Consider the following 14,560-nt stretch of genomic DNA (forward strand, 5'->3'; position numbering starts at 1 on the left):
TATTTATTTATTCATTTATACTTGGTGTTCTGTCTGTTGTTGTTTTCATTGTCTCGTTTTTTCGTGTTGTGCCAAATTCTCCTCGGAATGTTAGCCGGAACCATTGTATGAGAAGCGGTTTCTTCGACCTCTGAGCAACGCTGCACTGCTGGCGGAGGAAATGGCGTCCGTCAGATGCAGAGGAGTTTACAGTTGCCAACCTGTCAAGTCTCCTCGAAGCTGACACGTAAGAAATGTCACAGCCTCTCACCGTACCAGGCTCAGCGGGCACAGAAATATGTTTTTAAGCGCAGAGAGACGCAGCTTGTGTCGGATGTTGAAGACGTAACAGGTAAGCGCCGCTGTCAGACATTTCCTCCTCTCTGTCCCCGCACACAGGCGTTAGCTCGGCGGCTAACCCGTTAGCTTTAATCCCATAATCTCAGTAGTTAGCCGGAGGTGGTTTTCCTCTGTGGGTGGTCGGTGCCCTTATCGAGGTGGCAAGCGTGTTGGTGTCTCTTCACGTAGAGTTATTTCGTCAGTAGTTTTCTGAGACTGTGGCTGAGTGGGTGATATTAAGATGAAAGGCCACGTGTATTTGGCAAGCTAAACAGTTAGCCACTGTTTAAAAGACCAGTTTCGACAACACCTTCACAGCTCACTGTGGAGCGAGGTGGAGGCTGCCAGGACCTTCAGTCTGACTGTTACTTCTTCCAGAGCCAGCACCCTGAACTGACTGTCCCCCCTCTGTCCAGCAGTGGGAGATCCTGCTGTGATCTCTACATTAACATATTCTTGCTGCTGAGCCACCATCAGTCCAGTGCAATTAATACTCATATTTAAAAAGTGAGTTAGCTTTGCAAAAAGATTTCACATTTTGGACTGTTCAACGGGGCGCCTTCAAGTCCTGAAGAGTCTAAAATAGTCCGATTACGAGAAAAAGAGTCACTTTGGACAGATTTTATGTGTGAGGCCCCACAATATGACATTTCTAGCGCTTTAGAACTCCGGTCTTAGCTCCATGTCACTCACACTGCTGACTTTATTTTTATTTATATTTATTCAGCCGACAGATTATTGGTACAGGCCGATTATTTTTTTAGGGCTGATATTTGACAATGATCACGATAAAAATGTCAATTCTTTATTCTCTGCAAAGAAAGTGTCAGCATGGGGGGGGGGGGGGTTTTGGGATCAATAAAGTTATCTGAAATCTATGTAACAACTAATAATCCGTATTGGTTTCGGTCCTAAAAAAAAACCAATATTGGTCGACCCCTGTATATTATCACGATACTTAAGCCACCATACATTATCATTGCAAATTTAAACGTTTTGCAGTATATGTATTACGATATGTTGAGATTTATTCCATTCTCCAAAAGGCAAATTGTGTGTCTATAACTCAAACTTGGTCAACATCTTTTTTTATCTAATACGATAAAGTCTCTTTTAAGTCTCTTTAGTCGTTCTCATAGCAGCAACATTTTTCTAGTTGACTGAAAAGCAATTGAATATATCATTCTAATAGGTTACTAAACATTTGATTGAAATTTGCAATATTAATTTATATGATAAAAAGCAATACCTGGCTTCTGTGTATCAATACAGTATTGCTACATAAAATATCAAGGTACTATGCTGTATCAAAATCTCCCCCCTACCTCTAGTACCTTCATGAAATGTAATGTGTTCTGTAACGTGTGCAGTGGCGGTTCTTAGTTGTAAAACATTTAGTTGTACGATCATGTTCAGTGACACTAAAGCTGTTCACTTCTAGGCCGTTTCAAATGCTGGACAATTCTAGCGGTACCAAATGTATGAAGCACAAAGCATAAAACAATAAACACAAGAATACTCATTCAGTGTTAATGTACATGTTATGTGTCACTGCCCAGGATTAATCACAATGTTTTTCTCTTTGGATGAATTTGGAGTGAAATATTCGCCACAGTTAGGGGGTGTCAGAGGGGGTCTGTTCAATTCTGCAAGGAAGACAACATTAAATTGATGAAATTACCATACCATAACCATCTCAGATAAAATATTTCAGTTTTAGGTATCACCGTATATTATTTCTATTGTTGTTGTTGTTATAATGACTATTAAATGAATGAAAAGAGAAGGGTTTTGAAACCATGAAACCAATTTTTAAATGTTGGAATGAGTAAAAGGTTTGACAGACAGTTGAGGGGGGAAAGGAGATGCGTGCACAAGTGAGATTCTCTCTCCAGTTGTGTCTTTTTCCAGTAACTTAGAAGAGCAAATGTACACGGTACAAAAACCATCACCTTTGATTTGACAGTGTAACCCTGCAAACCCACTGAAAATTATAAACATGTTTTTATTCCACAAACTATGCCAAACTTCTCAGTGCATCTGTGTTCATTAAAAAATGTGATCTGAAAATATGAAAAATAATCCAGAGTTTCCTGATTTCCTGATACATCAGGAAATATCTCTTAAGAAGCAGTTTGTTCCAACCCGCAATACTTTAAACCTTTCCATAAGCAGTGCTACAGGACATTTCATTAGTCCTCAAAGTGCTGAATTTTGATACTCAGCCCTTTTTTGAATAAGAGAACTTAATTTCTTGTCAAAGCTTCATTTCTTCTTAAAGAAATGACAGTAAATCTACCCTGTATTTTGCTGTCTTGACATTTTGTTTCTGTTTTTACTGCTACAGGAACTCCAGACTCTGACCTTTGGGAGCGTTGCTGGTACTGTAGACCCCTTGCAGAGAAATGGCCAATGAGCAGAAACACAGCAGGGCAGAAACATTTGTGCTGGCTGGATCAAATGGTCACAATGGCCAACAGTGGCAGACTGGTCTGAGTAACTCGGTCGGTCATCCTCCAGGCACGAACCACATGTCGAGGATGGCCCGCGTTGCTTCAGATGTGAGACATAAGTGTGCGGCCTACGTGCTCGCACTGAGACCATGGAGCTTCAGTGCCTCGCTCACACCAGTGGCCCTCGGCAGCGCCTTGGCGTACAAACTGGACGGATCTGTGGACTTGGTCATCCTGATGGTGTGCGCGGTGACTGTCCTCGTTGTCCACGGGGCAGGCAACCTTGTGAACACCTACTATGACTTCTCCAAAGGGATTGACCACAAGAAGAGCGACGACAGGACTCTTGTGGATGAAATCTTGGCACCGCAGGATGTTGTAATGTTTGGAGCGCTGTTATATTCTTTGGGGTGCTTGTGTGCCACTCTGCTCTATTTCCTGTCTACACTTAGACTGGAGCACCTAGCCCTTATTTACTTTGGGGGACTGTCCAGCTCTTTTTTATACACTGGAGGTGAGTAAAATATTAACTCAAATCTCTTGGATTGCTGCATCATTTTGTCATCTGCCGCCCCAGTCACTAAAAGTGCGCACGCACACACACACACACACACACACACACACACACACACACACACACACACACACACACACATCTAATGTTTAAAGGAGTTGTATGTGACTTTCATATCCATGACTGAGACTCAGAGTCTAGCCCTCAACATGGAGGTGAACAGTGCTAACACCTTGAATGTTGCCGACAGCCTGAACTATTAAAGGCAACAGTGCTAACAGAGATGACGGTTATTATACCAACACCGTGCTGCTGCTGTGGGTCAGGAAGTGATTATCAGCAGTAGTTGCCGTATTAGCGCAGTGCAGAGCAGTTGCAGCAGCTAGCCAGTGGGAAACACATAAAATTAAATCTTGCGGCTCTTTTCTAATTTTATCGAACCAGATGGCTTAAATCTAGATAGTGAAATGAATCCTATCGCGGGGGTTTTGACGCAAAAAAATCACTTACTGATTTACAGTCGTCTCTTTCCCAATGTAAGTCGATAGGGAAAAGTCTTTCAGGGCGGGTCATGCCTTGCTGGTAAGTACATATTTTATTGGACAGAGACAGGTCGGTTCAATCAAAACAAAAAAATCTCACGTGCTTATACTTGCAGCTAGTTTTGACTTTAATATGTCAAGCTTTAGGAGTTGGGAATATATTTTTACTTTACATTTGGCAGACATTGCCGTCAGCATCGACTGTTCCCCAGATTTCTGCTAACTGAGCTGCAGTCACCTGTATGTTGGGATTTTGGTGAAATGGCCCCTTTAAGGCAGTTGGTATGTTTTTCAAACATTACACCAATGTGTTACATTTCTTCATGAAGCGAAGTGCAACTCTGAATGAATGGCTATTTATCATTCCCAGTGAAGTCTGTCTTACAGTCTGCACCGTCCATTAGAATCTCATTTAGCAACACAGGGAATCTTGTTAAAACGATGGGATTTTCTATTCTGTTACAGCCAAATGTTGTGGGTCTAAAAGTTTGCCAGATCAGTTATCTGCTCCACGACTCAAACTGCTCAATCACATACTACAAAAATAAATAACTCAGGAGGAGTTCAGCCTGGGCTGCGTTCATGAACTCACAAAAATGTCGGAATTTAGAGAGGTATAATAAAAAAGGACGCACAAGATTAATAATAATAAAAAAAAAAAAAACAATCTCAGGAGGGTTGACACCCCCTACTCCAACTCTATTTCTGTAGGAAACACTACAAATATAGAACAGAAGTCTTCATTACAACCTGAGGGTGATGAGTTTAAAAGTTCACCAGTCAGAGAATAAAGAGATGATACTTGATGCATTATGGGAAGTGCAGGATCCAGTGATTTTTAAACCCATCCATGATAAGGACTGCAAGTCAGGATACCACTGTTCTCTGTACACAGATACTGAAAATGTATGCAGGATTTCTAAGTAATAGGACAAGATTTGGGTATCACAAGTGTTCTGGTTTATCATCAGACAATACAGTGTTTCCCGAAAAATGACAGTGTATGTGTGTTGTTTTTTTTTTTTTTTTGAATGCCTGTGTCTCCCTTAGTATCATTCTGTGTCCTCTCCCTAAAATCGGAGGTTTGTCAGGGTGCATAATCGCAGCGCAGTGGGCAAACCTCTCCATGACTTCTTTTTTTCCTCTACAGCGGTTTGTCTCTTGCAGCGTGCAAAATTGATCTGTCGATCAGGATACCACCGCCCCTGCAGCATTGATTTTGACCATTCTTTTACTAATACTAGACTGATGGAATACTCTTCTATGTACACTCTCACTCAGAGCCCCAAAGACTGTGTGCCTAGTGATTAAGGTAGCTTTCACTCATATTTTTTTGCATTAGTGTAGTGAGTTTTCCTGTGAGGCTCAATATAACATAAATTTTAATCTGTTCCAAACACTACAAATGACTGTCATGATTTGCACATATTGAACCAGAGAGTAAGAATGAAAGCATACACTCTGTACGCTCAGGATTTAATGACACTTTGTCAACAACCACTAATCAAAATGTTAAATGTGGCTTCTGTTTGCTCTTTTCCCAAGGCATCGGCCTTAAATACGTGGCCCTAGGAGACGTGGTAATCCTCATCACATTCGGCCCGCTGGCGGTCATGTTTTCCCACGCGGTGCAGGTCGGCTACCTGTCAGCGCTGCCGCTGGTCTACGCCGTCCCGCTGGCCCTCAACACAGAAGCCATCCTCCACAGCAACAACACCAGAGACATGGACTCTGACAAGCAGGCAGGCATCGTCACCCTGGCCATCCTCATAGGCCCTACGCTGTCCTACGTCCTCTACAACCTCCTGCTCTTCGTCCCCTACGTGCTCTTCTGCATCCTCGCTACCCGTTACACCATCAGCATGGCGCTGCCTCTCCTCACGCTGCCCATGGCCTTCCCCCTGGAGAAGCAGTTCCGCAGCCGATGCTACGCCAAGATCCCCCAGAAGACGGCCAAGCTCAACCTCCTCATGGGACTTTTCTACGTGTTTGGGATAATTCTGGCACCTCCTGGCAGCTTGCCGTCACTGTGATTAATTAGCTTTGATATTTCAAAATTTTGTTTTAATACAAACTAGTTTTATGTACCTCTTTGTATTTGTACGAAGCAATCTGAGGGCTTTCACCGGCTTTAATTTATTGTCATATTTATATGTTGAACAGAGATTTAGATGAGGTCCTGCTCTGTGACACTGAAGGCATAATCAGGTGTTTTTTTCTCAGTATTAAACCTGCTGTAGTATGTTGGCAAAGGGAAGAAGTGTTGGTGTTATTTTGTAGAGGTAGGCAACATTTTCATCATCTAAGGACTGACCACAAACCTACAGTTGCCATATTTGTTCTTTAAGACATAACACTGATACCTAAAAGCATAAATAAACCATTATTCTCATATCTCAACATTGTACTTATTGCACGGTACATGCTGTTAATTTGTTCATTGTGATTTTTTTTTTTTCCTTTGGAGAGCCAAATAGTATTTCATTGGATAATAAAACTCACTGATGCTGCTGTCCCATGTATTCCTTTTGGATCAAAGTTCACTTTTCTTCCAGCTGAAACAAATATAAAGTCCAAGCAAGCAATTTGACATAAAAATGCTGAACAGTTTTTACATTGTTTTTTGATTTACGTTGAAAATGAGATTTCAATACATGCAAAAACAGCAATCTCCTTTCAAAATGTGGCAGCTAAATGACTGCCAGACAGCTTAAATTGACTATTAACTGCATTTTTGGACCTTATAAATAATATGTAAAAATGTAGGTTCTAGTTTCACCAAGTCATAAATCTACAACTACACTTTAGACCTGCATATATTCATTTATACAGACCAGACCGCGGTAATATTTTATTTCTTTGTGACTTGTGATTTGATAAGCAACATGCCATAAACCTATTTCCATGTATGTGTTCTGACAAAGGAGGACTTGTTTCATTAAATGCAAACAGAAAACAATAATTTCACAATTTAACAATAATAATAATAGATGGAAGTGACCCATAATGTAAGAAAATGCATTAAAAAAATGTACTTTTACAAAAAAAACCTCGTAATTTGTGCAGCACAGTCTTTGTCAGCAGGGGGCAATATTGGACAACCATTTAGCCACCATGCATAAAAACCTGTACAGGCTCTTTTATTCCTAAGTGTCTTATTTGTAGGGTCAGAAGTATTTGTTTGTAGGTCAGCTTGTAGGTCTTATCTGCACATTTTGGATCTTCAAAATGTATTGGGGTTGAGCCCAATACATGAAGGAATCCAGTTTCTGAATATAATGTCTCAATATCTCCACTCCCAATGAAGGAAAATCCTCATTTGGGTATCTTTTTTTCTTGTGATCAAAATGATTTGAAACTCATCCTGAGATCTCTCTCTAAATACTTAAAAAAAATTAAATAAAGGAGCATCTGATCAAACTATGTTTAAAAAACCAATTTCCAAAAATTTCCAGTTTTGTGCCCGTTTAAAACCCCAAACATTCTGAGTACAGATACAGATCATTTGATTGGTTGACCAGATACAGAAACATGCACAGATAATGATGTACTCACTCATCCCGACCATTCATTTTATTACAGTGTGTAACGCTTGAGTAACACAGTTCTTTTAATTAACCCATTTCCATTTCTAAACTTTTTTTTCATTACTCTCCTGTAACATACAGTAGCCCACATAATACTTTATATCATAATCGGTTACCTAAAGAAAGAAAAAAAAACCAAAAACACGTATCACTTTGCGTGCAATCTGCACAATGTGCTATTCAATGTCCTTATTTATTTAATACTTTCGTAAAAATAAATCAAATCAGATCAAAGTTTATCGATATAGCACCTTTCATACAATCGTGCAGCCCAGCAAGCAAGGTTAAAATAAATAAATTAATAAATATAAGTCGAAAAAAACAAACAAACATGAGATTAAAAAAAAAGACTAATGAGCAAACAAGTTGTTATTTCATGTTCATATTGTTTACACTGAGTACATTTAAACTCCAATACATTGTTATGTTCTCATTAAGAATCTGCTCCTCACTGCATCTGTATGGGTGCTCCAGTCTCCACCCACAGCCCCAAGACATCAGTGGGCAATTAGAGATTTCCACTCCCATGTTGTAAACATTAATTAATTTTCTAATAAATAAGTTCCTGTTTGTTTCTGTTAGTGTCCAGAATATAGATTACAATATTAACATTAACATACTGTAAAATTTAATGCAGTTGTGGCTATTCATTTAGTTGTCTAAAGTGACTCCTTGTGGACATTAATGTGCCACTTGGATGGAATTAACATGAGGACAAATAAGAGAGAGAGGGACGCTTATCAGTAGACATGAGTCAAACTAAATGGCTGACTTTTGAAGCCTCTATGGCCACCAGGGGTCCGACAAAGACCTGATTACTAGTAATGATTTGGGGAATTAGGGTCTGTTTTTGTGCTGATTTTGTTTTTATAAATGCACTTTGCAAAAAAAAAGGCAACTCCACTGATCAGATTCAATTTACCTTAACCCTTTCACATCTGGATTAACACTGGTTTTCTTGTGCTGCCTTGTGATGCTTTTCACAAGCATTTAAACCTCTGACACCTGAAAAAGATGAGTTTAATTTGTTTTGAAAACATGGGAGAAGGGCGAAGAGCAATGTGGCAAGAAATCCCTGCAAATTAAAAAGATTATCCCCCTCCCTCTCTCTCTTTTTTAAAGCATTTTATTAAAGTCTTTTTATTTCATTTCTGTTTCAGTCATTTTCTTTTAACTCCTTACTAATTTCTTGCCCATTTTGATGCCATTCTTTGTTAAGTTGCTCATTGTCTTCTCCATGTATGTTTGAAAGAAATCAAGCCAGTTCGCTCACGTTTCAGAGGGTACAATGATTTTGTAGGTTTTTTAATATGGACGTTTGCACATTGCAAAATTTATTACAACTTCTACCCGACTATAGTAAGTACAAGCTATACTCTATTGCTGTGGCATCCAGCCTGTTGAGCAGTTGTTTTGGGGGTAACGTAACAATGGTTATTAGTGAAAATATCTGTTAGTATTTGTCTTTTAGTACTCATCACTGCAGTAATCTGTAGTGAGTAAGCTGTCTGTTTGCTGCAGGATGAGAGGGGAAATCAAACTGTACGGATAAAACGGCATCTGCCATAAGCTTGGAGGAGTAGCAGGAAGGCCTTCAATATTTTTTTAAATGCTCTCTCCCTCTCCCCAGGAAATGTACCTTGTTTGAACCGTGTGAATTGTAATGCCACGATCAAAGGGCAAAATTTTTTACATCCTCACACAGGGAAAAAAAAGAGAAAAAAAAAGTCAGGAGTAGAATCACAAGTAGGGCCACACATGGGGTCCAACTGTTGAAATGTCCTTGTGGATTTTGCTATGTGGGCATGACAAAAAGGGAATGGAGAATTAAAAAAAAAATTAACTTAAGAGCAGCATCAGAAATAGGGGTGAGAGGTCTCCTGTAGCTGGACACGGTTCAGGTGTGTTAAGGCCACTGCTGAGGAGAGGAGATGAGTTCATACATGCACATGCATGCGTTTTCTTATTAGTAGTATGCAAATCAATTGATCACTTTTCTGGTTATTGCAAAAACAAAATGTCGTATTTTTGTTACCCACTAGTATTTATCTTTTGATTATTGTTTTGATTGTTTTAGGCCCATCTGTAGTTGTATTTTCTTTGGAGGTTCTGCTACACAATACAATACAGTGAGTTTACATGTGTACATGCATTTTCTATTAATAGTGTGATGGTGTTGTTTTGATGATCTGTATCAGCTGGTGGTTAATCAGCTGTAGGTTCCTGGCTGTTGTTTAGTAGGGTGTCACACCCACAAATGTTTCAGCTGAGGAAAACCCAGAGGGTGGGACACGTCCGTTTCCCTCTGCTGCTGCGCATCATTAAAAGTGGTACATTTGCTAGTGCTGACAACTTCATTTGCTTATTTATTAATAAAAAAATCATTTATTTGATATTTATTGATAAATTCAGGTACAGTGTATAAACCACTCCACCCCACAAAAAAAAAAAAAAAAAAAAAAAAATCACAATAGACCTTGTTTAAAGACATAATTACAAAAATGATCACAAATCTTAAATCTTAAATCTTTTATCTAATCTTTTCTTAAAAGAGTTATGGAAGGAGCCCTCACTACAACCTGTGGAAGCTTCTTCCATGCTTTTACACAAAGTGTGATTTTTTTTTCTTTCAGAGATACACTTTAGAGTCATAATTATTATTCCAAAATGGGATGACAGGCTCAGCTGTAAAATCACATATTCTGTCAACAAGCTGATAGATCTCAGTTACACAATATCTTTTCTTTCTTTTTTTTTTTTTTTTTTTTTAAGAAATCAAACCAATTTTCTCAGGTTTCAGGGTATAAATGCTTATGAAAAGGGTTTAAATGCAGCACAAAACTGATATTTCTCCAGGTTTAAAAGGGTTAATTTATGAGGACACCAAAATGAACTTGGAATTGCAAGATATCTGTCTAGTTATTTCTATATATTTTTTTGCGAAAATATATTCTTATTATTGCCTGCATAGAGTTTTCCCCTAAAAACGTTTTATTGTGTGGCCTATATAGTATATTTTCAAGAGGAATGAATGTAGGTTATTTGTAATACTGTCACCTCGTGTTTGTATTTCAAGTAAAATGCAGATATACAAAACGATCTACTGCCACCTACTTCTATTATACTGATTGTCCAATTTAATAAAAGCAATGCAGCAATTCATAAGCACGTCGACCTGAGAGGATTGTGTTTTCTGCGGCTGGTTTCCTGAAACAAAACCTACTTGAATTGAGGTTTTGGTATGTTTATTACGAGGAGCACGTGAAGGCAGCATTAGCAGTGACGTAATGCATGGGCGTGTTGTCATGGCTGTGTGCTGCAAAACCTTTCAATATAGTAAATACTTATTTGTCCTAAAACAAGCCATGTCAGCGTTAATGACGGACAGCGACATGGAATTATATTTGACCTCAAAGTAAAAATTCCTGACAAAGGCCCGGTAAGTAGCTACATCATGAAATAAGTTGTTTTTATAGCATTAAAGGATGGCCAAACATGGGTTAGCTAGCTAGCGTCACCGTAGACAAGCTAGTAGTACGCACAAATGCACCGTCGGCTTATTTGATAAAGCCACGCAGAATTATTTTCACATTATTGATAAATTAATGCAACCCCAAGTGTAGTTATATGTCATAGTATATTGCTGGCACATGGTACATGTTATCCTGCAAGCAGCGTTTCATTTCTTTGAAAATGAGACGTGCCCAGTGAATTTGCCTGTCACAGATATTTCTAAACTACAACAGCGTTGGTGGGCGAGAGGAAGCAGCTCGAGATGATTGTTAGCGCTAGCTGTTAATTTTAGAAACTGACACTTGAGCCATGAGAACAAATGCTGGTGGTTAATTCATATGTTTGCCGATGGGTTTCGCCAAAAATTTCATTGTTGGTCTGCCCTTTTTATGGTCCAAGTGCCCTTTACAGTAACGGAAACAATGAAATGTGCACATTTTTAAACGACGTTTGGTTTGACGTTGTCTCGCATTACAGGACGGGCTGAGTCTGGGCTTTGATTTGATTAGCGGGTAAGCTAAGTTTGGCTAGCTGTCTAGTGGGGTGTCATGTTGTTTTACTGTTCTTGTCAGCATTGGTTAAGTTGTCAGTTTGTACTTTATAGAGCACCTGACTTATTTTTCTTAATATTTTTTAAAGTACTGAAGTATGGGAGCATAATGAGCACACTTAACCGTTGTCATCGATGATATGATACTAGTTGCAGCGTGCTGCACTGACATGTTAGGACCATGATATTCTGTATAAAGAGCTGTGGCTGTTGCACAAGATCTAACCAATTACTTCCACTTGTCATGTGTCTGGTCATTTTGGTAGTGATGAAGCAGAGCCCAGCAGCAGCTGCCACATACTGGAGCTGCAACTGGACATAGTCAGGATTGCTCTCAGCCACACCTACTTTGGAGCAAAGTTTCAGTCATCTGCTGTGTCTTTCTCTTGTTGCCCCCCTTGGCTCCACAAATCTAAAACACAAGCTTGCTGGCTTGCATCACAGAAATGCCCTCTGGTTTAGAGATAATCGCTTGCAACTGAGAAGAAATGGGGAAAATATTGTGTGGAAATTCTCAAGGTAAGAGTTCATGGGTACACACTAAGGGATAACTTTTTGGAAAAGGGTTACCACTTTGTTCATCTCGCTGTTGGTATTTCAGGGGTGCATTGTGCAAAAACTGTCTGTGGTAGTGTGGGTCTGTTTTTGTCTGTTTGTGTTTTCGTGCCTGGTCTCTTAATAGACCTTTTCCCATAAATTCCTGGTACGCATTTCTGCACATGTTTCTTTTTAGGAGTTTTAGACTGAAAGTCAAATGACTTTTACCCAATTACTGCAGATTCCACACATACGGATCATTTCTAGAGATATTCTTTAAAAATATGTAGAATTTATGAGCATCATATTTACAGATGCACGTTAATAAGGTTAGATACAAAATGTTGCGCTTTTATAGTGAAATTTGGATGTTGCACCAGCATAAGGACAAAAATAAGGACAGGACCTAATTTGTGGATTATAGCAGTTTGAATCAGGAATGCTTGCTGTGTTCTTGTGTAGCTTTTTAAACATGCAGTGTGTTTTTTAAGGAAATTATCAAACTAAAATTTAAAAGGAAAAAAAAAACATACCTTGCTGACACACTGGCATGATATACCAATGTGTAGTCTGACAGTAGTTGACACCACGACAGAGTGGCAGTGTTCACAGTAAACAGTATGCCCAGCTAAAGGCCAAACCTGTATTATGTGATTGAGGTTGCAACAGCAGCATTGCTGCCAAGTAGCCACTGGCTTTAAATGTGATTGGTTTGTGCTATGCAACTGTCCAGTGGAGTGTAATTCCTCCTGGGGTGGAATGGTCTTTGCAAGTCTGAAAACACTTTTTTTTAAAAAGGAAATTAAATGTTTCAGAATCCTTCCAGATAATAGGCAACAATAATATCGATTCAGTTCTATAATAAGCGATCAGTAAAGCCCTGTCATTTCCATTATACCGCTACTAGATGACACTGATGGGCCAGTAATCTTGCAAACAATTAAGGCCTTTTTTGGAAGTTAAAAATGTCAGTATCAAAGGACAGTTCACCCCAAAATCAAATATTTTCCACCTCACTTGTGCTATTTATTAGTCTAGACTGTATTGGTGTGAGCTGCTGAGTGTAGGGATGTCTGACTTCTTTCTTGTAACTACATGGCACTCAGCTTGTGGTGCTCAAAGCACAAAAAAAAAAAAAAATAGCAATTTCTGTTTCCAGAAACCATTTCCCTGCTGTATCAAAGTGCAGGAGGGAGCGTGTGTCCACTGTTAACTCACCTCGCACCACTCGTCACACGTCACAGCTCAGCCGAGGACGGCACCATCTCTATGGCTGATATCTCCAACACTCTGCAACTCACTCCAAAACAATCTAGATTGATAAGTAGCTCTACAGGTTAGAGGGAAAATATATATTTTTGATTTTAAAGCAATTTAGCCTGTCTACTACTGGTGCAGCAGGACTGTTGACCAGTGAGCTGCTGTGTTTTGCCTAAGGCTGAGCAATTTGATGATATATGTACAGTATATACAATAAGTATGCAACAAAAAAATAATCATGTGTCAATATCAAAATTGTGTGACGGAAGGTTTTATCTGTATAGCTCACCCTAAACTTTCCCTAATGGCCTGATGACACGTGTTAAAGACTGGAGACTGCAACTTACTGTTTCGATCTTTATAGCTAGACTGAGGATTCAGACCAGCGGCCCTCTGGTCCTGTAATAGTTACAAAGATGACAGTTTGAGTTGCAACGTGTTGTGCTGCCCTGAGAGCGTCAGCACATCAGAGTCATCCAGTTTGATATGGGCTGTGTAAACGTCATTGATCTCTGTGAGAATATTTGGAGCTTGTGACAGCAACTCGTGAGAGGATAAGATCCAGTAAAAATGCAGTAAGTCCAGATTAGATCAATGTTTTATGTATGTAAGTGAGATAAAGGGTGATGTGCCATCATGGTGATAGTCAGGTCTGAATTCACAAAAACACAGAAGATAGGGGCTTGAGTCTGAGCAGGATGGCATGCTCAAGTAGTCCGGGCACACGGGACAGGAACAGAGTATTTGATTTCATTTGCTGTTCTGTCTGCACTTTTGTAATTTATCCATGTTTTTTAATAATAATTGAATATATTAAAAACACATGAAAAAAATGTAAATAATTAACAAAAGTACTGCATACCGCCGTGTTTAAGTTATGAATGTAATTTTTTTTGTCATGTACACTGATTCTATTTACTTTTTAATCTACCTTCAGACTAGATGCCCATTAAACTTTTACTTTTTAACCTCAAATAACCAAAATCTAAATGTCTAAAGACAAATAGACGTGTTATAGATATTTATTAAACATCTTCTCAACGTTAAATTGCTCAGTGGGAAGCTTTGTGTTTTTCCCAAGCAGCAGCCTTATTTTAGCAGTGCTCTTGGTCTGATGACGGCCGTGTGTGTGTGTGTGTGTGTCACCGTCTATTTGAAGAGCTGTATGAATGAATGCCCCCTTTTATGTGACGTCTACCAACAAGTCTATTACACGAACAGCAGCAGCTTTGTTTACAAGATGGACGAGTGGTGTGATGAACTTCATTATAAGCCAGTGTCGCGAC

At 39.2% G+C, this 14,560-nt stretch overlaps 2 protein-coding genes across 2 annotated transcripts in view; both read left to right on the forward strand.

Moving 5' to 3' along the window:
* Positions 1–137: 137 nt before the first annotated feature.
* On the forward strand, positions 138–6,221 carry ubiad1 (UbiA prenyltransferase domain containing 1). The gene is made up of 3 exons (XM_042491715.1): positions 138–331; positions 2,666–3,285; positions 5,373–6,221. Exons 2-3 carry the CDS (start codon positions 2,724–2,726, stop codon positions 5,858–5,860), a joined length of 1,050 nt encoding a protein of 349 aa, XP_042347649.1. The 5' UTR covers positions 138–331; positions 2,666–2,723; the 3' UTR covers positions 5,861–6,221.
* A 4,490-nt stretch (positions 6,222–10,711) lies between these two features.
* The window catches only part of mib2 (MIB E3 ubiquitin protein ligase 2), a 53,768-nt gene continuing 49,919 nt past the window's right edge, over positions 10,712–14,560 (forward strand). Inside the window, exons 1-2 of the mRNA XM_042491325.1 lie at positions 10,712–10,853; positions 11,744–11,996. Of these exons, the coding sequence (XP_042347259.1) occupies positions 11,966–11,996 (31 nt within the window). The 5' untranslated portion in view covers positions 10,712–10,853; positions 11,744–11,965. The remainder of the gene's footprint in view (positions 10,854–11,743; positions 11,997–14,560) is intronic.

This window comes from Plectropomus leopardus, chromosome 8 (genome assembly GCF_008729295.1).
Source record: "Plectropomus leopardus isolate mb chromosome 8, YSFRI_Pleo_2.0, whole genome shotgun sequence".
In the NCBI taxonomy this organism is placed as follows: Eukaryota; Metazoa; Chordata; class Actinopteri; order Perciformes; family Serranidae; genus Plectropomus; species Plectropomus leopardus.